Source organism: Schistocerca cancellata, chromosome 2 (assembly GCF_023864275.1).
Source record: "Schistocerca cancellata isolate TAMUIC-IGC-003103 chromosome 2, iqSchCanc2.1, whole genome shotgun sequence".
Classification (NCBI taxonomy): Eukaryota; Metazoa; Arthropoda; class Insecta; order Orthoptera; family Acrididae; genus Schistocerca; species Schistocerca cancellata.
In genome coordinates this window covers 42,688,987-42,714,907 of record NC_064627.1, presented here as the reverse complement: position 1 = coordinate 42,714,907, position 25,921 = coordinate 42,688,987, and the positions used below count along the sequence as shown (strand labels likewise).

Genomic DNA, 25,921 nt, shown 5'->3' with positions numbered 1-25,921 from the left:
TAGATTCGTGCTTCTGCGTTACATCTGGCAAAACATACTTTTTAGCTTTGAAATGTCGTTTATGAGTAACGTGCATCGATCCCTGGTAAATTTCAAGCTAATTTGGACACCAGAGATATTCCTTAGCGAGAGACTTTTTGTTGACCTGGAAGGGGTAGCGTAGTACGAAATAGAAGTTAAGTGTTTTCAAAGTACCACAGTTGAGTTAATGCTTGTACTACCAGGGGACTACAAAAAGTAAATTACTCATTCTTGTGGTAGACCAAATAATTTTAATTGAACACAGCACTACGCTTCAAAGTGACACAGGTACGTGACAGCATTTGTAAACGTAGTCATCAAGTCTCCATAAACGACGACGGAACGTTCTACCAATCACTCAATTCCCCGACGACAGAAATCCGCTCCTTTGTCACGGAGCCATCCGACAAGCGCTGTGTGGGTTCTCCTCATCACTGGAAAATCTGCAAGTGCTGCGATCAGTTCCTCGACTGGCTGTACATTGTTGTCTGTGGTCGCTGTTGATGGCCTTCCATCCTGATCTAGATCATCCACATCCGTACGGCCTTTGTTAAATTATTTGCACCATTTCGCCAGGACTGCATGCGACACTGCATTTCTTCCATATACCGCGACTATACCACAAAAAATGTGTGAGTAATTTAGGTATTCTGCCCACAAAAATTGCACTGTCAATTTTGGAGTGCGTGTCCTCCATTTCACTCGCACATTTGCATGCACCTGTTATCGGTATCGCAGCTGCAGGACACCGAGAACACTGTATCCCTCTGACAATCCACCACTTTTGTTGTGCAATAGTCTTAGCTCGTGACGACATGTGTAACATACTTTTTGAAGTCCCCTCGTACTTGGTTATACTTACACATAATCAACCGAAATAATTTGGAAACAATTAGTAACAAACTAAATACCTGTTTCAGGCTGCGCCCAACCCCAGCGACAACACAGTAATTTGCGTTGTCGGTCCCGGCCTGTTCCGTCTCCTTAGCGTGCTGGACAACTCGTGGACGCAGTACGGATACGCTATGACCGAATATGTCCCATTCACGTGCGCCTCTTGGGTCACGTTCGACCGTCTCGTCTGTGGGACGAAAGATGGCAGACTAATAATATTCGAATCTGGAGATCTGAAGTATATCTATGACATGGCGGAAACTAGTCTGATTGACACGAAAAGTTTCGAGGAGTAAGTAAGTTTTAGCTAGTCCACTTTTGAGGTATAGCTATAACCAGAGCTCCAGAGACAGAAAGTTCTTCGATATTTTTTTGCAAATTTTCCGAAAGTTCCCTTATAAAAGACAAAGTCTGAATCAAGTCAAGAAGAAATTAAAGACATTAGCTGGCAGTGGGTATTGATTTAAATGAATGAGGAGAGATGAAAATTTGTGCGTGACCGGGATTTGAACCGGGGCTTCCTGCTTACTAGGTAAATGGGCTTACCACTACATCATCCAGACACAGTGGTCATCCAAGCCACTATCTTCAAAAAAATTCCTTTGTTTCTTGATTTTTAGTGGCCTTAGGATATATATGCTTATACAAAGTTCGAAGCTATGAACCTAAGACTGTTCACTTTCTATAAATTGTTATATTGCTCTGTATTAGAGAATTTTTTAAGTCATCAGTTACACACAGATGATTAAAAACGCATTATGGTCTGTCAGAACAGCTGCGTTCAGATAATTGCTACAAGATAACTGCAGCTGTATGTAGACTGCTTTACCGAAGTAAATTTGTTATATCCTCTCGAGAAAGGGCTCGTCTCACACAATTGGTGATTTATAAGTCGCGAAACGCGCGATACAACTGGTGGAAGTAGGTGAAGAGGCAGACGTGGTGAAGTAAAGGATGAAGCGAACGAACAACTGGGGGTAACGGCGAGGGGTCAAGAAGCTTGAAGCGGCGCCATCTTCCGAGGACTGACACTCTGATTTTCCTCAGACGAGGTGTAAAAACGGGGTCGACCTACTTATCCAGCTCCAAACTGAAGACATTACATTCATTCAGCTTGCTGGATATCAGAAGGAAATAATAATTTTTTGTGTTTAATTCTCATCGTGGTAACATTTTTCAAATCTTCTGACAGATTAACACTGTCAGATCGGAACACGAACATGGGACGCGCAGCTCTGACCCGCCCACACAGCTGTATTCCCACCAGTATTTCCTACATTACGAACTTCACAGAAGTTCTTCTGCATACACTGCAGGACTAGCACTCCAGGAAAAAAGGATATTGCGGGGACATGGCTTGGCCAGAGCCTGGCCGCAAGGGCGCCCATCCTTGGGGGCAAAATGGTGGTCGCGCACCCCCTCCCCACTCCGCCAACTATCTGTGAAAGGAAAAAAAAGTGTCGTCAGATGTTTTTCAGTCAAGAAAATGTTTCAAAAGTGGGTGTTATGCAGGTTTTTGACAGAATCAGAACTGGAACTTTCTTATGCCTACTTGAAATGGCCATTCATCTTCCAAAATATTTAAAATACTCCATACCCCCAGGTCTAGTCTAGTCCCATACTGTCGTATGGGTGCCCTTGAGCCTAGGCAATTGTTTCCAAAATGAATTTTTTTTTACTTTGCAACGAAGAGTGCACTGATTCGAAACTTCCTGGCAAAATAAAACTCTGCGCTCCACCCAGACTCGATCCGGCAGAGCACTAGCACACGAAAGTAAAAGGCCCCTTGTTTGAGCCCCAGTCCGGCACACAATTTTAACCTGTCAGGAAGTTTAGAATCAGCGCACACTCCTCTGCAGAATGAAATTTCAATTCTGCCTTTTATTTTTTAATCGGCTTGCCTTCTATACTTGTGCTAGTTCCAAATATTAACTTAAGCCGATGTGTTAACAGAAGTGGCAATCGTATCTTTCACAGCTCGAGAAAAGAGAAAAGGGAAGTTGTTGCCAAGAAAATCTGAAAGACCTTAGCGTCCTTTTTCTTGCCAAAAATGTTTTTCACATCTAAAAGAAAAAGAGCTAGCTGAACCCATGGATAACTACGTGTTGTTGTTTCTAATTTTTTTTTTCCTCACCAACAGAATACAGGGTATTCTGTATGATTAAGGTATTTCTTTAGAAAGGTACTGAACGTTATCTGTATTATGTAACAAACTATGTGAGACTGCTTGTTGATGGTACTGATATAACTTATAGCCTAGTTGGCAAGCTGAACTCGAAGTAATTTAAGATTATTAAAAGAAGGTGGCAATTTTCACTTTGTCTACTTTTATTTTATTAGTTCACAACTAGTGTCTGCCTGTTGAGCTATTCACATGTGATTTCCTGGATAGCACAACTCTTATCTCCATCTATAGAAATGTAATGATATGAATGTAAACTTAACCGAAAGATACTCTTTGCAGTACAAAGATATTTACTTTATCCATTACGGATACTTTAGGACCCATGACTGTTATTTGAATGTAAATACATATAACTGCAACCAGTCACTTTTTTGAATAGTTATTTATTATTCCATGAACCAGTTTGCAAACCTTTTCAAGTTCATCTTCAGATGATTTTCGGGAAGTAACATTACTGTTTCTATCATAATGCTGGGTGCTGGATTTTGGCAGTATGGGCAGCTTTTCCTGTTAGTACTTATCTGTCTGCTTCAATTCTAATGGCCAGCTGGTACATTACTTCACACGCTTTTACAGTATCTGTAAGCATTTACACTGTCATACAGAAACTTTGCCAGCATTCAGCATGCTTCCAGAAATCCATCTGAGGATGAACCTAAAAAGGTTCATGGAACAATAAGTAACTATTAAAAAAAGTGACTAGTTGCAATTTTATGTATTTACATTATATTCTGCATGTGCTGAAACGGCAGCGCCTTTCAATCTCTATGTTCACTTTTGATTAAAATATGCTGTCTTGATGGTGTGACAACTTGATAATTACGAAGGTATTACATTGACCTAAAAATAAAGCTAAGCTTGGGAAAAAATCTCAAATACTCAAATACTATGACTGTAAATTTTTATGTGTATTTATGGAGAGTTAAAAAATAATACGAAATAAGATAACATGGAAAATTAAAAAAAGTGCTTATATATATATATATATATATATATATATATATATATATATATATATATGGTGAGGTAAGATTAAATTGTGTTTATTGCATGGATTATTTTCTCTTCGGCGTTAGCAGAATCTACTGAGAAAATGTGTATTCTGCAGAACTGTTTGCCTATTAATAGGAGTATCTGGCTGATTCTGACTGAAAATTTCGATTTATTTTAAGATATTCATTTATTTTCCTTCCTTCGCAGAGTGCAGAATTTGGAGATTTTTGTTCATGTTTTTGGATGTATGTTTTTTGTTTAGGATAGGTAGTGCAAAGGCACTTCTATTTTTAATGTTAGACTTTAAGTGATTTATTAAATGAGTCTGTTCTCTTCGTGGTGTGTCTTACGCTATTATCATTAGTTTGGTTTTCAGTATTACTGTATTCATATAGCTTTGTTTTGGATGTTTTATTAAAAATGATCCCATAGATGAAACTCCGCTGCAGAGTGAAAATCTCATTCTGGATCCCATAGATATTTGTAGTTTTTAGATTATTTACTGTGGCTAAATTTTCTATTATTCCTATTTCTTTGATGATTTCATCTACACCAAGTTGATACTTTATTAACCTCCATATTAGTAAGTGAAAATATATCTTCTTATGAATTTTTGGATGATGAGATTTGTTATTGATTAATTTGTCTGCAGGTCTCATCATCATCATCATCATCATCATTTAAGACTGATTATGCCTTTCAGCGTTCAGTCTGGAGCATAGCCCCCTTATAAAATTCCTCCATGATCCCCTATTCAGTGCTAACATTGGTGCCTCTTCTGATGTTAAACCTATTACCTCAAAATCATTCTTAACCGTATCCAGATACCTTCTCCTTGGTCTGCCCCGACTCCTCCTACCCTCTACTGCCGAACCCATGAGTCTCTTGGGTAACCTTGCTTCTCCCATGCGTCTAACATGACCCCACCATCTAAGCCTGTTCGCCCTGACTGCTACATCTATAGAGTTCATTCCCAGTTTTTCTTTGATTTCCTCATTGTGGACACCCTCCTGCCATTGTTCCCATCTACTAGTACCTGCAATCATCCTAGCTACTTTCATATCCGTAACCTCAACCTTGTTGATGAGGTAACCTGAATCCACCCAGATTTCGCTCCCATACAACAAAGTTGGTCGAAAGATTGAACGGTGCACAGATAACTTAGTCTTGGTACTGACTTCCTTCTTGCAGAAGAGAATAGATCGTAGCTGAGCGCTCACTGCATTAGCTTTGCTACACCTCGCTTCCAGTTCTTTCACTATGTTGCCATCCTGTGAGAACATGCATCCTAAGTACTTGAAATCGTCCACCTGTTCTAAATTTGTTCCTCCTATTCGGCACTCAATCCGTTTATATCTCTTTCCCACTGACATTACTTTCGTTTTGGAGATGCTAATCTTCATACCATAGTCTTTACATTTCTGATCTAGCTCTGAAATATTACTTTGCAAACTTTCAATCGAATCTCCATCACTACTAAGTCATCTGCATATACAAGACTGCTTATTTTGTGTTCACGTGTCTTAATCTCACCCAGCCAGTGTATTGTTTTCAACATATGATCCATAAATAATATGAACAACAGTGGAGACAGGATGCAACCTTGTCTTACCCCTGAAACTACTCTGAACCATGAACTCAATTTACCGTCAACTCTAACTGCTGCCTGACTATCCATGTAAAGACCTTTAATTGCTTGCAAAAGTTTGCCTCCTATTCTGTAATCTCGTAGAACAGACAATAATTTCCTCCTAGGTACCCGGTCATATGCCTTTTCTAGATCTATAAAGCATAGATACAATTCCCTGTTCCACTCATAACACTTCTCCATTATTTACCGTAAGCTAAAGATCTGGTCCTGACAACCTCTAAGAGGCCTAAACCCACACTGATTTTCATCCAATTGGTCCTCAACTAATACTCGCACTTTCCTTTCAACAATACCTGAGAAGATTTTACCCACAACGATGATTAAAGAGATACCTCTGTAGTTGTTACAATCTTTTCTGTTTCTATGTTTAAAGATTGGTGTGATTACTGCTTTTTTCCAGTCTGATGGAACCTGTCCCGACTCCCAGGCCATTTCAATTATCCTGTGTAGCCATTTAAGACATGACATTCCACTGTATTTGATGAGTTCCGACTTAATTTAATCCACCCCAGCTGCTTTATTGCACTGCAATCTATTGACCATTTTCTCCATTTCCTCAAATGTGATCCTATTTCCATCATCATTCCTATCCCATTCTACCTCGAAATCTGAAACATTACTGATCGTATTTTCACCTACATTGAAGAACTCTTCAAAATATTCCCTCCATCTGCCCAAGGAATCCACAGGATTCACCAGCAGTTTTCCTGGCCTGTCCTAAATACTTGTCATTTCCTTCTTACCTCCCTTTCGAAGACTGCTAATTACACTCCAGAATGGTTTTCCAGCAGCTTGACCCAAAGTCTCCAACCTGTTTCCAAAGTTTTCCCAAGATTTCCTCTTGGATGCTGCAATTATCTGTTTGGCTTTGTTTCTTTCTTCAGCATAACTTTCTCTGTCTACCTGAGTTCTAGTATGTAGCCATTTTTGATAAGCCTTCTTTTTCCTTTTACAGCCTGCCTTGACTGTATCATTCCACCAAGCTGTTTGCTTCATCCTACTTTTACACTCTACTGTTCCAAGACATTCTTTAGCCACTTCTAGTACTGTGTCCCTGTACATTGTCCATTCCTTTTCCAATGACTGTAATTGACTACATGCAAGTAACTGGTACCTTTCTGAGATGTACTTGTGCCTGATTTCCTTATCCTGAAGTTTCTTCACTCTTATCCTCCTACATATGGACCTGACCTCCTGCACTTTCGGCCTCACAATCCCAATTTCACTGCAGATTAAATAATGATCAGTGTCATCAAAGAATCACCTGAATACACGTGTGTCCCTCACAGCCTTCCTGAATTCTTGATCTGTTATTATATAGTCAATGACAGATCTGGTTCCCCTGCCTTCCCAAGTATACCGGTGAATGTTCCTATATTTAAAAAAGGAGTTTGTGATTACTAAGCCCATACTGGCACAGAAATCCTAGAGTTGTTTCCTGTTCCTGTTGGCCTCCATATCGTCTCCAAATTTACCCATAACCTTTTCATACCCTTCTGTTCGATTTCCAATCCTGGCGTTAAAATCACACATGAGCAAAACACTGTCCTTGTCCTTTACTCTAACAACTACATCACTGAGTGCCTCATAAATTCAATCCATCTTATCTTGATCTGTCCCTTCACAATACGAATATACTGACACAATCCTAATTTTCTTGCTAGACACTGTCAAATCTATCCACATCAGTCGTTCGTTTACATACCTTATTGCAATTACGCTGGGTTCCATTTCTTTCCTGATGTAAAGCCCTACACCCCATTGTGCTATTCCTGCTTTGACTCCTGACAGGTAGACCTCGTATTCTCCCACTTCCTCTTCTTTCTCACCCCTTACCCAAATGTCACTGTCAGCTAAAACGTCCAGCCCCACCTTTCTTGCAGCCTCTGCCAGCTCTACCTTCTTTCCAGAGTAGCCCCCATTGATATTAATAGCTCCCCATCTCATTACCATTTGTTTGCGAAGTCGTATGTTAGGAGTCCCTGGTTTGTCAGTTAGAGGTGGGACTCCGTCACCTCCAAAGGTCCAAGGCATTTTGCTCTGATTGTTGACAGCATCATATTTAAAGTTCCATGAAAGCTGGTTGCTAGCCTTTCTTGCCCCGAGTCCCATTGGGTTTTACCCCTAACGCCTGAGGGACTAACTGGTGGATTTAGTAGTCTTTGCCATATGCGCACAAAGGTGACCACAACTCAGAATATGTCCGAGTAGCCCAGCCTATTTCCAAAGTAACTGGTATCCCTACTGTCGGAACCACTTACTTGGCCACTCATACGTTGCCCATGGTTCATGAACTAGGACATGACTACAGGAACCCACACCATGAACCACCTGCAGTTCTTGGATCTTGAAAAATTCCTAATTTGTCAACTGAATCTTCTTTCTGTATTGTAGTATCTAAGAAGTTAATAGAGGTATTTATTTCAATTTCGCTGGTGAATTTGATTTTATCATGCGTTTTCTTTAGTTTTGCGTGCATGTTTCCTATATCTTCTTGTGTATCCTTTAATAGAACAAAAGTATCCAATATCTATTAGGCTGATGATATTTTTGTTATTTTATAATACTTTTCATGTCATTTATTTGATTTTAGTGTTTATTTCGATACTGTTTCATTTCTTACCATTTTTAGCTCTGTTCAAATTCATGTATAAATATGGTCATAGCATTAGAAATTCTATGCATAGGTGTATTCTTTGGTCGATGTGATACCTATGCCAATGTCAAACCAACATAGCAGCATATGTTAACCAAAACGAATAAAACACTCAAATATTCTGCCATTTCAATACTTATGACACATTTTTCTACTGCAGGTACATTTCTTTCTAATAAGTATGTACTCATGTCATTACGTTCCTGTTAAGAGAGATAATGTAGTGTAATGCCTTTTGTAAAGAATATCACTTCAGGACGGAGGAAGATAAAGATACTAAGTGTGAAGCGATGAAACAAATTCAACACAAATGGAAAATACTACCTCCTTTTGTAAATTTATTGCTCTGGTACTGGCTGTGAAGAGAAAAAACACACAGAGATTTGTTTTATAACACTACAAAACGTGCGAGGCCTCCACTGATAGTTCATTTACAACTTAAAGTGCATTTGTCGATGAGAATAGTTTCATTTTTGTAGCAAAGTAAATACCCAGCCACACAGTGTATACTACAGGACACTTCAGTGAAATAGCATCCCGAAAAGTAGTGACACACTTTCATATAGGTTTGAACTGAGGATTTCTATGCTTTCAGCTACACACTTTCAACTATACTTCAAAGACAGCCAAACATTACAGTCACTTCATGCTAAGGCACTAACCTAATATTGCAGTAAAAATGTTTGTCATCTTCTGCTGATAATGCTACCTTACGTTGTCAATCAATAGGCATTACATGACACTATCCCTCCATACACCACTATATTACAGCGAAATGGTAGCAAATTACCCCTTCATAACCGAGTTTCAGCAAAATTGTAATAAATTTCGACACACATCGAGATTTGGGTTTCGTAACTGTGTTTCAAGTAATTTGTAAACATGGCTTGCTCTTTTTCCAGCGGGAATATAGGAAACAAATAAAACAAGCCTAGCTTTCTTGTAAAATTGGCTTACTGATGTACATATATACATGTATACAAATAATAGAATATTATTTATTTCATGCCATTTTTCATTCATTCAGTAATAGTAGCTAGTAATAACAGCAGAAACAGTAATAATTGTAGTAGTACTAGTACTAGTAGTACTAGTAGGAGTAGTACCCTTCTTTTCATGACGCTTTTGTAAACTCTTGGTATTACAATGCATGTTCCTTCCTCAGTCTTTTATAAGTAACGGTCAGCTTGATGGAGTCATTGTCCATGGAAAATTCTTTGTATAGCTTTTGGGCATCTTTGCTAAAACATTTCTAACAACTTCTTGCCACGTTTTTCATCTTCAAATACAGTATATGTTCAAATTGATTATTCAGTTTCAACTTTTCAACTGATTTGTGGATATATATTAATTGACCTTTACTGGTAGGGAATCCATTATTTTGCCTCTCTGAGATCCACTTTACTAACTGATCTACACATTCTTCACCTTGTTACATGTAGGACGCATCTGCCTTTGAACTGGCAATTGTATAGAATTTTTATATATGTGACTTGTTCTGGAAGCACTGTACAGTTTACTTGCACTTGCTGTGATCTCATTTTTTACAGCTGCCAAAGCTTGAAGCCTTTGATTTTCTTTGTACTTGGTATCTTCATCTCAAGTTACAGCTGGAAAACTGAAGCAAAATAATATGCTAAGATATGTGTTTTGTAACAGTTCGTATGTGGAATCAGCATTGTGACACTTAATTGGACTAGGTGTAAAGTGTAAATTAGACAGTAACTCCACTCTTCCAGTAGCTGACAGTTACAAAAAAGTAATTGGGATGCCTGTTTGTGTCAGATACGATTGCTTGTCTACTTAGCATAGTATTTTAGCCAATATGTGTTTTGTGCAGTTATAGAATTGGTCAGGATTTTGAGTATAGTCTCATTTAGGCCTACAATGAAATGCCAGGTGCCTACTCAGCATGTTTGAACCACATGTGTTTTGTAACGATTTAGACATCTGAAACACTTAATTTTAGAGCCTCCAGTCAACGTTTTAGACATTAATTTTGACACATCTCTTAGATTTGGAAATAACGTTATGACACTTGACCTAAACAAAATGTGTGTGTGTGTGTGTGTGTGTGTGTGTGTGTGTGTGTGTGTGAGTGTGTGAGATGAGTCAAAGGTTTCACTGACATAACTGTATGTCAGATAACTTCACTCAGCATCTTGCCCTCTGTGTCCTTCAGCTGAGATTTCAAGGTCAAAGAGGCCAGGAATTGGTTTACCATTCCTACTGTTTCCTTAAGTTGCACCGAGGAGGGGTGAATACAATCCTTTTGAAAATAAAGCAGATAGGATTAATTTGTGACCTCCTCCAAGTGATTACAAAGAATCTTTGCAAAAACACCTGTGAAAAGAAAATGTTTGCAGAAAGAAATAATATAAAATTTTCTAACATTATTATTCGCGAAAAATCGTGAAGTAAATGCTTCCAGATTGACAGAAATACGTAAGAAACTGTCAGTTACCTTTGTCGCGAAAGCTGAACATACTAATGACAAGGCTGAGGGAGCACCCACTTACAGCTAATATAATGTCGCCCCCTGCAGACTGGTGTGCATGTATGACTGTGTTACTGCGCTACTGCCCAAGGGTCAAAGTCTAGAAACAGCATGCTGTGAGACTATAACAGTTACAAGTGCGAACAGTGAGGTAAACCACTATGTGATCAGTGGCAGACTGTGGCCATGGTATATGCATTCTGGGTCTGTATGAATGAAGTAAATCCACGGCTGGTTCGAGATCATTCTTCACACAAGCGACACATCATTTGGTTCTCATTCCCTCTCCGACATTATTTGCTCTTATTTTCTATGGGCTGTTGTTATGAACTTTGGGTTATTTTTTTAAAAAAATAAATACTACATAGACATTCCTCTAGAGCAGAAATAAATTTCTGTATCGTATTCCTATGCTAAATATTAAAAGAGGAAACAATAGTTTCTATTAAATAACTGCTGAGATATATTAAAGGTGTGTAACTATATCTACTGTATTGATAAAGCTTCAGTAACAATGTGCTATTTATTAAACTAGATCGAAAGAATGTAAGTATAACGCTTACGTTATTTTGTAGCCCAAGGGTGGAATTGTATAATTCTCTAATTTACAGACTATTTCACTTTCCGGTAGAAAAATAGGGCAAAAACACAGAAAACATTATCTAATTTTATACAGACATGTTAAATAAAAGGAAAGTCATCAGTAAGTAGTAAAAGTTTTGAAAATTTCACTTGAAAGTTGTTTAAAATTGATCAATATGATCAGTTTTTTGTACAGGTAACTGAAGAGGAAGAGGTAACACGGAAGTGAAATATTCTATGTGGTGTCACCGCCAGACACCACACTTGCTAGGTGGTAACCTTTAAAACGGCCGCGGTCCGTTAGTATACGTCGGACCGGCGTGTCGCCACTATCAGTGATTGCAGGCCGAGCGCCGCCACACGGCAGGTTTAGTCTAGAGAGACTCCCTAGCACTCACCCCAGTTGTACAGCCGACTTTGCTAGCGACGGTTCATTGTCTATATACGCTCTCATTTGCAGAGACGACAGTTTAGTATAGCCTTCAGCTACGTCATTTGCTACGACCTAGCAAGGCGCCATATTCAGTTACTATAATTACTTCAAGAATGTATTCTGAACAGATAATATTGTGAATCATGTACCGTCAAGAGCGACGTTCATCATTAATGGATTAAAGTTAAGTATAGAACTAATTACGTCCGTTTCCTGAATTCTCATTACTTGTCATGTTCCAGACCTCATGTCAGTATAGTTCTTCCCTCCTCATGCCAGCCTGCGTGAGCTAAAACGGGTGCATTTCGGCCTCCACTCGTAACACGGTGTTGGCTCTTCTGCTAACACAAAATTCTATTAATAAATTTTTTGTGAAGGTCACACATAGAATGTCTTCTTCAGTAGGAGCGAGGTGTTCAGTAGACTACAACTGATCAAAAGTACCGAGACGGCCTTATGTAATGCGGAAATGACCACTATATGTAACACGGGGCAGACCCACCAGCATAAAAAGGAGGCAGGCTGTATTCTGTTATCAGAAGGGAAGCAGCAGCAGAATGGGTCGATCAGCAGAGCTCAGTGATCTTGAATGTGGGCTAGTCACTGGACGTCACGTGAGTAACAAATGCAGTCAGGGTATTCCAACCTTTCTAAACCTGCCCAAGTCAAGTGTCAGTGACGCGACTGTGAAACTACGACCAGGCAGACCTCTGTTACTGACAGATAGTGCATGTCGAAAATAGTGGAGCATGGTTGTAAAAAATCACATGAAATCATCGAGATTTCCAAAGTGCTATCAGCAGTCCATCTACAATGAACGTACTTAGAGAGTTAAAAGGAATGGGAAGACAATTTTTGGGTGGCTCCGCATAAGCCGCACATTTCTACAGTCAAAGATAAGCAACACTGAGGCAGTGTAAACAAGGATGTCACTTGAATGACTAGGCGCGAATGATTTGGAGTAATGAATTACGCAATACCATGTGGCAATCCGACGACAGTGGTTTGGTTAGGCAGGTGACTAGAGAACGTTAACTGCCATCAAGGGCAGTGCCAGCATTGAGGTATGGAGGAGATGGTGTTATGGTGCGGGGGCTGTTTTTCGTGATTGAAGTGTGGTCCCATTATTGCGCTTAAGAAAATTCTATATGTGGCTCATATGAACCTAATTGCAATGAGTACTGTGCATAGTAAACGAATAGTTCGAAGTCAATGATTGATTGTATTAGTATAACAATGCACCTTGTTATAAAGCAGCATCTGTGAGCCAATGGTTTGTGGACAATAGCATTCCTGAAATGAACTATCTGTCAAGACTCCTGGCATTCCTGAAATGGACTACCTGTAAAGACTCCTGACCTGAACCTAGTGGAATGCCTTTGGGATGAGTTACAAATTTGAGATATTGTTGTACAGTCATACTTGTAGGTTACAGAATTTGTGATTCTATTTCTGTATGTTGTCCTGGGTCTGACAAGGTGAAGGAAGTAGCGTGTCTTTCACGTCAAATACTCTTGTTCTCTGCTCTTAAATCACGAAATTTTAAAGAGGCGACTGCTGCGAGGTGTGTGAGTGTTTCAATAAGATTGTCTATTAAAGTACTTACTGGCATAATGATAGTTGTGGAAGTACTGGTATAATGATAGTTGTGGAAGTATGATAAAAGCGTAATTAAAAGCGAGGATTAAGTTATGCACTCCACATCATTCTGCTATATTTCAAATTAGCCTTTAAAACATATACTATTTTCAAGAAATTCTTTTGTTTTGAAGTTGTTTACTAATTTATAACCACGTTTGATTTTGAAGTTCCTTTGGTAATCGTTTTTCCGACTAAATTATCAGAATTCAGAACCATATAATATGCAGACAACCGTTGTTTATGTAATGGGATACATTATTACAGTAATTGCAGCAGAAGACAGAGCACAAAGCAGCAATCAGGCCACAGCTACAGTGTGCCAGCGCTGGCCATTTAACTGTGTGGCCATGCAAGTGATGCTCCTGCGTCATCAGTCCAGGTGCCGACACGTGGGCCAGTCTGTAGGATGTACTGGAGTCTGACCCACTGCCAGTTAGAACAGCTGCCCGGTCATTGCCTCTGTTCCAGGTCGTTCAGCGTAACATACATATGCAGATACTACCGCGAAGTGAGCAGGGAACACCAGCATTTAAATCCAGCCAAAGTAGCTCATCACAGTTGAACAGCTGGGGCAGTTATGTGACGCCCAGTCTCTGATGGACAGCGCCATGCCGATGATGTAGCCGTATCTACCATCACCAGGCCTCGAATCCTTGCCCATCGCTTGAGCACCTGGACGTTCGGACTAGTCAGCACTTTGCTGCCATCTAGGAAATACGATGCAAGGTTCCAACAGTCCTTATCTCAGTATCCAATTATATACTACTGGAAAATGAAAAAATGAACAATATGATGCAAGTGAGTAAGGCATTCCATACTTATGGGACACGATCAGAGTGCAGTTAATGTGGTGATAAAAATGCGCAGTCCTGAGGATAAACCAGGAACCATATTGTCAGCTGTGGAACGCTGCAAGGTTCATAGCAGTTCTTGATCTCCAGAACCAGTAGCAGCAAGTTTACCACGGCATGCGGAAATCCGTCTGCGTCTGCAACATTGTTAACATGTGGGTGTATGCCGTTGCCCAACTGACAGAGTTTGTAGTCGTAGTGCAGAACTGGGCTACATATGGGCGAGAGGTCTCCACAGTCAATCGATGTTGTCACAAGTGGTCAGCAGAAGGCTCATATTCTCATCAGCCTTGTCCTGGATAGTGGCGATGCGCAGATGCACGGATAATCACCTTACGAAGTGCCTTATTGGGTCACACAGTGACTTCACAGGACACTGTTTCTCCGAGGGTATTAGAGATGACCATTCGCAACTGTCTCTATGGAGGTGGTCTGCAATACTGTATGCCGTTAAGGTGTCTTCTGCTGATGCCCAATATCATGCAGCTCCAGCACCATAGAGGGAACATTGAACAGTTCATGATACATCCAAAACATCATTCAGCCCTTCGTCCTACCGTCATGCACCAACAAGGCGACGTGCTTTTCCAACATTATAGTGCACTGCTACATGTATCCTGTGCCACCTCACGTGCTCTCCAAGGTGTACACTATGTGATCAAAAGTATCCAGACACCCCCAAAAATATACTTTTTTATATTAGGTGCATTGTGCAGACACCTACTGCCACGCACTCCATATCAGCGATCTCAGAATCATTAGACATTGTGAGAGAGTAATGTGGGGCTCTCCGCGGAACTCACGGACTTCGAACGCGGTCAGGTGACTGGGTGTAACTTGTGTCACACGACTGTACGCGAGATTTCCACACTCCTAAAACTTCCTAGGTCCACTGTTTCCTATGCGATAGTGAAGTGGAAACGTGAAGGAACACGTACAATACAAAAGCGTACAAAGGATCTCGTCTGTTGACTGACAGAGACCGCCGGCAGTTGAAGAGGGTCGTAATGTGTAATAGGCAGACATCTATCCAGATCATTACACAGGAATTGCAAACTGCATCAGGGTCCACAGCAAGTACTATGACAGTTAGGCGGGAGGGAGGAAACTTGGATTTCATGGTCGAGCGGCTGCTCATAAGCCACACATCACGCCGGTAAACGCCAAACGACGCGACGCCTCACTTGGTGTAAGGAGCGTAACCATTGGACGATTGAACAGTGGAAAAACGTTGTGTGGAATGACGAATCACGGTACACAATGTGGCGATGCGATGGCAGGGTGTGGGTATGGCGAATGCCCGGTGAATGTCATCTGCCAGTGTGTGTAGTGCCGACAGTAAAATTCGGAGGCGGTGGTGTTATGGTATTGTCGTGTTTTTCACGGAGGGGGCTTGCACCCCTTGTTCTGAGTGGCACTGTCACAGCACAGGTCTACATTGATGTTTTAAACACCTTCTTGCTTCCCACTGTTGAAGAGCAATTCGGGGATGGCGATTGCATCTTTCAACACGATCGAGCATGCACGGCCAGTGGCGGAGTGATTACACGACAATAACACCCCTGTAATGGACTGGCCTGCACAGAGTCCTGACCTGATCCAATAGAACACCTTTGTGATGTTTTGGAGCGCCGACTTCGTGCTGCCATTCCTCAAAAATCCTTCCACCACCTGATTGAATGTATGCGTGCGGGAGTGGAAGCTGTCATCAAGGCTAAGGGTGAGTCAACGCCATATTGAATTCCAGCATTACCGTTGGAGGGCGCCACGAATTTGTAAGTCATTTTCAGCCAGGTGTCCGGATACTTTTGATCACATAGTGTATGTCAACTATCCAGGCCAGCACAATCCTCAGATATGCTCCCCATGGAGCATTTTTGGGACTGGATGAAACGCTATCTTGCGCGCTTTGCAGGTCTGGCAGGAATGGGCCAAATAAGTCACCAGGTGCAAACTGCATGGCAGGCAATTCCGCAAGACTACATTCGAAATCTCTACTATCGTTCCCATGGGAGAATTGCTGCCTACATTGCTGCAAAAGGAGGGTATAAATGGCACTAGCACTGAAATTTCGCACGCCCTGTCGTCAGTTCCTCGGATGCGAATGACTCCGTGGTTGTGATCGTTCGTTGTATACACTCTCAAGAATATGTCATTAAAATTTCTCTCTGTTGAGTTGACGAATTCTTGGAGTTATTTTATCGTTTAGTAGTGTAATTGGTGTCAGAAGATGAAGATGAAGATGTAGATGAAGACGAAGATGAAGATGAAGGTGGACAATCAGAAGACAGCAGCCAGTTCCATGGTTCCATAGCAGTACCTTTCCGAAGAGGGAAGAGGTGTAGATAAATGGGAGACAGGGAGTTGAAGAATCGTCTGGGATAGCAAGATATTTAAGTAGCAGGCTGGACTTTAATATCCACTCGTAGGATTCCCTACAGCCTGGGCTTGACCGTTCCCTGATTTTCCTATAATGTGAGGTCAGATACTGGTGAACTATTTTGTAACGAACCGAGGGCGATCCGTAACGAAGTGCAATTTACCTGTGCACTGTCACATCCTGTAGTTTGTTGGGCATGCGGACAGAAAGAGGTCTCTACGTCAACCAGTGTCCAGAGTGTGGCTGGTTCAGGCATATGAAACCTTGGGTACCCCAAAAACCTCGGTAATTCCTTAAGGATAAGCCTTAATCGGCATTAGGTTTTCATTGTAAATAGCGATTATGCAAAAAAATGTTTTAGGATGACTAAGGGCAATAGGAACAACATGTATTTTAGTAATTAAAGATATGTGTCATGTACAATGTACGTTCATGGCTAAGGCAAGAATATTAGGGGCTGTAGTCTGGGGAAATGTAGCCCCCAGGGAAAAAAGTTCACAGATACCACTAGATTCATTAAAGTAGGTTTAAGCAACAGTATAGTGCCAATAAATTAAAGCAAGAATAAAGAACAACAACGGTATTGCTTGGTTAGGTTTCACTGTTCTCACGTCAAGCGGTATTGTATCGAAACAGCAAAAGCGCTGAGATACCACATTGATGCAGGATAGTCGCTGGAGGTGACGTCATCAGTTAAACCGCTCCAAGTCACTCGAGAAGCAATGTTCATGGTAGCAGTAGTTCCACCATCAATATCCGATCAAGCGAAAGCAGTGACATAGCGAGTCTGTCAGATGTTGAAAGATATGAGAAAGTAATGGAATTAAAGGAATTTTTTGTACGACACAGGAGGAACAGATATAGCGTCTTTAGCCGGCCAAGAATCAAGAAGCTTTATAGAGTTATTGGGCAGCACAGATCGGGCTGATACAGCTGGCGATGTTACCACTTTATAAGTGTCTCGGAGAGAGAGGAATTAATAAATAGTGAAAAGAGTGATAAGTTTCAGAAGTTCCGATAGATTCCCCAGCCACGATGTCTTGAGACTGAACCTGGGCAGGGTACCATGGGTTTCCTACTGTTGTAAATAAACTTTTACGAATTACTGAGAAAGATATCACGCTGCAAAAGGATAGTGTGCAAACTGGAAAGCGTGCACAGGCCAGTATTTGGCACTGCACGTATCATTCGGTTTGCATAGGTCAGTTTTCTTCCCAGTCGATTAGGGAAAGGTTTAGCCCACGGTATATGTATTCACCTTCTTAGTTGTTAATGATAGGTAGTAAGTATTAGTGTAATCTTGTAAGAGGTAATACGGCGAGGAGTAGATGACACCAAGTTAAATCTTAGTGCTTAGAAGGCACACTGATACCCACTCCCTCTCACGTAGTGGAGCCAAAAGGACAGAATTAACTACGCACGATCACACTGTGTGTGAGCCAAGATCGAAAGAAGTGTGAGTAGTGATAAGGGCCAAGTGTCACCATGAGCGTGCTGGAAATATGAAGTGTAGACGCGTGTAAATAAATCTGTGCTTATGAGACAGCAAACTTTTCAGCGTAAATCCGAGGATTTATGTTTTCCTAGGAAGGAGAAATTGTAAGGGGATAAATTATTCCAGCACTTGGAGCAGAAGATGAAGTCTAGAATGGTAATCAAGTCACAGCTGCAGTCGGTCGGCACTGGTCATTTAACTGCGTGATCAGTGGAAGCAACACCTTGTGTCGTAAGACCACGTGTACCATCACCAAGCCAACAATCAAGAAGTACTATATCCTGATCCACAGTCAGGTACAGGGTGTTTCAAAAATGACCGGTATATTTGAAACGGCAATAAAAACTAAATGAGCAGCGATAGAAATACACCGTTTGTTGCAATATGCTTGGGACAACAGTACATTTTCAGGCGGCCAAACTTTCGAAATTATAGTAGTTACAATTTTCAACAACAGATGGCGCTGCAAGTGATGTGAAAGATATAGAAGACAACGCAGTCTGTGGGTGCGCCATTCTGTACGTCGTCTTTCTGCTGTAAGCGTGTGCTGTTCACAACGTGCAAGTGTGCTGTAGACAACATGGTTTATTCCTTAGAACAGAGGATTTTTCTGGTGTTGGAATTCCACCGCCTAGAACACAGTGTTGTTGCAACAAGACGAAGTTTTCAACGGAGGTTTAATGTAACCAAAGGACCGAAAAGCGATACAATAAAGGATCTGTTTGAAAAATTTCAACGGACTGGGAACGTGACGGATGAACGTGCTGGAAAGGTAGGGCGACTGCATACGGCAACCAAAGAGGGCAACGCACAGCTAGTGCAGCAGGTGATCCGACAGCGGCCTCGGGTTTCCGTTCGCCGTGTTGCAGCTGCGGTCCAAATGACGCCAACGTCTACGTATCGTCTCATGCGCCAGAGTTCACACCTCTATCCATACAAAATTCAAACGCGGCAACCCCTCAGCGCCGCTACCATTGCGGCACGAGAGACATTCGCTAACGATATAGTGCACAGGATTGATGACGGCGATATGCATGTGGGCAGCATTTGGTTTACTGACGAAGCTTATTTTTACCTGGACGGCTTCGTCAACAAACAGAACTGGCGCATATGGGGAACCGAAAAGCCCCACGTTGCAGTCCCATCGTCCCTGCATCCTCAAAAAGTACTGGTCTGGGCCGCCATTTCTTCCAAAGGAATCATTGGCCCATTTTTCAGATCCGAAACGATTACTGCATCACGCTATCTGGACATTCTTCGTGAATTTGTGGCGGTACAAACTGCCTTAGACGACACTGCGAACACCTCGTGGTTTATGCAAGATGGTGCCCGGCCACATCGCACGGCCGACGTCTTTAATTTCCTGAATGAATATTTCGATGATCGTGTGATTGCTTTGGGCTATCCGAAACATACAGGAGGCGGCGTGGATTGGCCTCCCTATTCGCCAGACATGAACCCCTATGACTTCTTTCTGTGGGGACACTTGAAAGACCAGGTGTACCGCCAGAATCCAGAAACAATTGAACAGCTGAAGCAGTACATCTCATCTGCATGTGAAGCCATTCCGCCAGACACGTTGTCAAAGGTTTCGGGTAATTTCATTCAGAGACTACGCCATATTATTGCTACGCATGGTGTATACGTGGAAAATATCGTACTATAGAGTTTCCCAGACCGCAGCGCCATCTGTTGTTGAAAATTGTAACTACTGTAATTTCGAAAGTTTGTCTGCCTGAAAATTTACTGTTGTCCCAAGCATATTGCAACAAACGGTGTATTTCTATCGCTGCTCGTTTAGTTTTTATTGCCGTTTCAAATATACCGGTCATTTTTGAAACACCCTGTATGAGACTGGTTATTGCATCTGCTCCAGATCGTTTGGATTAACACACAAACCCAGCGACTACCACTAATTCAGTTGGGAGCAGCAGCATTTAAAGCTGACCAACCCAGCTGTGAACATTGACCTGCTCAGACAGTTACAGGACACTCCGTTTGTGATGCACAGACCTTGGCGGCGCCTGCCCGGCACTATTTCACTCATACCGCACCGAAAGCGGGTCCACCAGTTGACGGTGAACGACATATTCACCTCTATCGCCATCGTCACTAGCAGTTTCTGGATCCCATGGTGGTAAACAAACAGCAATAAAGAGCTTTGTTTAACCTCGGCAGAACCTTCTTCTGCTGCACCTGCATCCATCTTCAGAAGAGAACCACCGACGACACCCAGCCAAAATGTCATGCTCAAATGTGTTTCAGGACCTTATTGTCATCAACAGTCGATACATTTATTATGTTGTGTAAAAGCAAAGGTGTTTTAACTGATAATTATTGTGAAGAAATAAATCTAAAAACATTTCACATTTGCTGTAATGCTTTCCTTATTTTCTAATACTTTGGGTTCTGTAGGACATTCTTTACATTTTTTTTTAGCTAGCCATCTGCAACAAAATAAAGTTATTGTGATTTGATGTGCGAATTAACAAATTACTTGACCCATTAAGGTAATTTCTTGCACAAAAATATTTGTTGTCTGTATTTTCATGCTATCTGCCCTCATTTGTGAATGAAGTTCGTATTTTTTGTTTGTTTCTGTTATTTCCAAAACAGATAAACATACAGATGGTGGTAGATGCTACAAAAATGACTTTAAGTAATCACACAATACAGTCACGAAGTGATTTGTTAACCGGCCAACCACACTCGCTTCGTTGCAGATGGCAAGTTACACAGTAAGGAAAAGAAGATCGTACAGAGCCTAACATTCCAGATAAAAAGAAAAATCACAACAAACATAAAATTTTTCAGGCTTAAATTCATCACAGTTATTGCAAATAAAACATCTTTGTTTTGTACAGAACTGAAATAAAAGTACACCCTGATGATGACAGAACGGTGCTGAAAAATGTCTGGGCGTCAAAAAGGAACAGTTGTTTGCATAAATAGATGGACCTGAATTTCCGTATTATACGCTATTATCTACGCGAAATTCAACTATTAGTCACTCATCTGGTAATAAGCTACGTGTGAATCGGAAGTTGCATCGTGCAGTCATTTAGGCATATTATTGACTCGATTAACGAGTGTCAAATTTATTCCGGAATTACGTAAACAGGGCTGACATATTTAAGTATCTTATCATATGTTATAATAAGCAAAAGAATAAATCAATAAACGACAAGAAAATAGAGATCAAAAGTTGATGAAACGATAAAAAAATAATTTATTTAGTGTTTGGCATCTAAGTACATTTCAAAGTTGAATTACATTATTTCTAAATACTTAATTACAAACAAACATCTTGTCCTTGTATGTATTTGATGGAATTGGCATTGCCATCGGCCATTTCTCATCATAGTATCATCGTTATTACTATTATTAATCGTGTGGTAATTACACATCACTTTAGAAATAAATTTTATATATATATATATATATATATATATATATAATTTACAAATCTACTGACTTACTATTTATATAATTGATCACATCTGCTGCGGTATCCAAGAAGTTCGAGGGGTTTTCAGGGTACGAATTTCGAGGGCACTATTCAATAATGAGGGTAACAGTCTGTTTTGGAGAGCCACACATGCAGCCGCAGTGGTAGCTTCTCCCCATCTGTACAGTAGGTTACTGCATCTACTGTCGTTAGTCCGGACACTGTTGAGTTTACTCCATGTCCTAGGGGACAGATCAAGTTCCCATTGTTTGTTGTTAACTTGGAGAAAGCTATTGAACTCTAGTAGATTGTTGTTATAGCATTTTTGCGTCCAAACTTCGTGCAGGTTGAAGTTATAGTCTACCAGGTTGAAAGTTGTTCCGAGTAGGATTGGCGAAGGAAGGGAGAGGACATTTGGAGCAGAGCTTGTTGATTCGGATAGCAGGAATTCCACTTAGCCATCTATATGCCCTGAAGCTGCACTTTTCCCTGATGTGTTGGATAGTCTGCCTTGGTGCACTGCAGTCACATGCTGGTGAGGACAGCATTCCCCATTTAAAAAGTGAATCCGCACTTCTTCCACGTCTCATTTTCAGCTGGTTGAGATTTGACCATATCTTGTGGGGCCGATTAAACACAGGGACTGTCAAGGTAATAACTAGAATATTGGTGGGGCACTGCGAGCCACTCTATCCACCAGGTATTGTTGGTATTAGTACCAGTAGACTGTTTGCAAGTGCAAGAGAAGGATGTTTTGAAGGAAGTCTGTTGACTCTGAAATCAGGGATGTTCGAACTGTCGGTTAGTACAGGATCTGCTAAGATCTTGATGTATTTCCTAATCAAGACACCTTTCCTTCGCAGGTTTCTGAGTGGTACGTTACTCAGAAAATGCAGCCTAATGGTGGGAGTAGACCTAATTGTTTGCGAAATAATACACATCGTTTCGTTAAGTTGGATCTTAATTTTGTTTACATAGGCGCCGTTCAAACATGCCCGTCGACAGTACTCTGCGCCGCTGAGTATACCAAGCTCAATGCAGAAGCCCGCAGAGTTGTCGCTGATGATAGCCATGTCGTTCCAGAAGCTTTTTGAAAAAGTTTATTTCTTGTCCTCAACTTCGCAGCAGTTTTTGCGAGGTACGATTTAAAAGGCAGGGTTCTATCCAGCGTGGTACCTAGAAATTTTGGCTCTTCAGAGTGGTTAAGGCAGATGTGATCAATACAGATTTTCAGAGCTCTGTTGGCTTGTCAATTATCAAGATGGAAGCAAGTCACTTCGGTCAAAGCAGCATTAAATGTGAGTCAACAGTCGGAAGTACTCTGAGTACAGACAATTCCTTCCATAGTTTCAGAAAGAGAAAAAGTTGTGGCTATGACCGACTCATTAATTTCATATCAGTAGATGTTAGCCTCAAACTGTGGCTACGACTGTCTGCTTATGACGCTGTAGTGTACCGCGATGCGTCATTGAGTGACGCTAGAATGATACAGACTGACAGAGGTAAAATTTATCTTTTGCTTTATGACTGGGAGATTGCTCTGAATGAAGAAAAATGTGACGTAATGCAGACGAGTAGGAAAAACAGTCGTGTAATTTTCGTATAAGCCCGCTCGGCTAGCCGCGCGATGTAACGCGCTGCTTCCCGAGCGGGAAGGCTCTCCCCGGCACGGATTACTGTCGAGGTCTGGTGTGCAGGCCAGCATGTGGATGTTTTTTAAGGTAGTCTTCCATCTACCTCCGCGAATGCGGGCTGGTTCCCCTTATTCCGCCTCCGTTACACTATGTCGGCGATTGCTGCGCAAACTGTCTCTAGGTACGTGCACACCATAATTACTCTACCACGCAAACATTTAGGGTTACACTGGTCTGCTCGTCTGGTATGAGACGTTCCCGGAAGGAGGGGGGGGGGGGGGGGGCACTGGGGGCCGAACCACACAATAACACTATAGTCTGATTTAAAGTAGTTGTCACTTGACAGGCAACGGGCTGCAGGGCTCCCGCTACCAATAAACCAATGGCAGCCGGCGCTGTCGGCTGCCACTGCGTTGCCACTTCGCTCTGCTGAGCTGACTGAGGCACTGTGACAGCCAGTCCTTAGCGAGCCGTTGTAGACGTGCGGGTGAGAGATTTGAGTGACATAGCTTCTCGTGTTTACGATGTCTGATGAAAGCAGTCGCAAGAGAGGGAGGCCGAGGCTACACACTCCTCGCAAACCTCCAAAAAGTGGCGGACATGGCGTCGTTATACGCGTGAATACGTGTGTCCCTTAAGAGACTGTTTTGAGAGAGAGAGGGATGCAGGGGGCTCTCGTTCCTTTGGATAAGGTGGTGGAGCGAACTGCAACTGCTCTGCAAGTTAACGAACGATCGGTAATAAGAATCTGCAAGGAGAAATTCAGGAAAAAAGGCTCAAGTGAATCATCTAAATTGGAGACACCTGGGAAAAAGAGGCGACTAGAGAAGAGGGTCACAAAACTTGACTCTTTTCAGGAAGATGCCATTCGTCGTCAAATATACGCATTTTATTCCAGGAAGTAGTATCCAACACTCAAAAAACTACATGCTACCCTCACAGCGGCTGACCTGTTCAAGGGTAGTAAATCGTCTTTGTTACGACTCGTGAAAATGTTAGGATTCCGCTATAAATCCATCTCTGGCAGAAAGTTACTAATGGAACGCCAAGATATTGCAGCCTGGCGATGCTGCTTTCTTAGAGAATTAGTGGGGACAAATTTTGATGATATCGTTTGGCTTGATGAAACGTGGGTGAATGCAGGACACAGTTTAAAAAAAGGCTGGACAGACGGTACCATCAGCGGTACTATGGCAGCTCCGATCGGCAGAGGAAAAAGCATAATTGTAGCACATGCCGGAAATCCAAAAGGTTTCATTCCAAATTGTCTGCTGCTATTCACTTCAAATAAGACCTCCGACTACCACGAAGAGATGAACCACAATACTTTTGTGAAATGGTTTGAAGACTGTGTGCTCCAGAACTTTACAAAAAACTCTATCATTGTTATGGATAACGCTCCTTATCACTCAGTAATGCAAGATAAAGCACCCACAATGGCAACGAGGAAAAACGACATTGTTAGCTGGTTACAGAAACATAAGGTACAGTTCGACAGTAATTTGACAAGGGCAGAATTATTAGAACTTGTATCGCAACACAAGCCAAAGAACTCGATCTACATTGTGGATGAAGTAGCTAAAGATTGCGGGCATAAAGTGCTCAGATTGCCTCCTTACCATTGCCATTTCAACGCAGTAGAGCTGTTTTGGGCTCAGGTTAAACGGCATATTGCTGCAGAAAATAAGAAATTCACATTAACCGAAGTGGAATGCCTTTTGATGGAGACAGTTGAAATTATGACATCGGAAAACTGGCAGAAGGAGTGATACAGGACGCATGGAACAATGAAGGTATCTTATAACAATGTGTCGAAGACTTGATTATATCTGTCAATATAAGCAGCGACACGGATAGTTCCACTGACTCTGACTCTGAATTAAGCGGTGTTTTCGCATTGTCTGATTAGTGTGTACTGTACTTACTGCCATTAAATATTGTGTTTGTGAATTTATTTCGATTAATTCTTATTCTTGTTGTGAGACTAAGAAATACTGTTTGGCCAGCTCTCGTCATCTCCTTACTGTAAGTTAGACTGAATTTTAATTCTATTTCATTTTGTATATACACCAAGATGTTATTCAATGTGTGTAAGAGTTTTCGAGATTTTCGATCTAAAAAAGAAAACTTTTACGGAAGCGAAAATTTCTCACACTTCAATAGTTAACGTAACAACGGCCCTAATTAAAATTAAGAAAAGATATTTGATATGCTTAAAGATACCACTGAGACCGATACTGTACGTAAATTTCAAAATATTTACATAATATTTATAGGAGATAGAGATTTTAAACGTCATACTTGTTTCGAGTTCAGTACTGATAGGGTTGCTTAAAAACGCTGTTTTCAGAAATTTATATACAGGAAACGTAATGCACTACGAAAACTCTTAAGGATTCTTTGCCGAGTGCATTATTTTAGTAATGAATGGAAAAAATTATTTTGCTGTGACACCAATAGTTTTTCAGTAATGACGTGATAAGTTAGAAGCTGTTTGCGAAATCGAGAATTTAAATAGTTTCAAACAAAATAACGTAACTCTTGTCCTAATTAAAATTAA

At 41.2% G+C, this 25,921-nt stretch overlaps 1 protein-coding gene across 1 annotated transcript in view; it reads left to right on the top strand.

The window, feature by feature from the left end:
• Positions 1 to 25,921, top strand: part of LOC126150528 (cilia- and flagella-associated protein 57-like) — a 329,352-nt gene that overhangs the window by 46,972 nt on the left and 256,459 nt on the right. Inside the window, exon 3 of the mRNA XM_049915882.1 lies at positions 942 to 1,207. Within this exon, the coding sequence (XP_049771839.1) occupies positions 942 to 1,207 (266 nt within the window). The remainder of the gene's footprint in view (positions 1 to 941; positions 1,208 to 25,921) is intronic.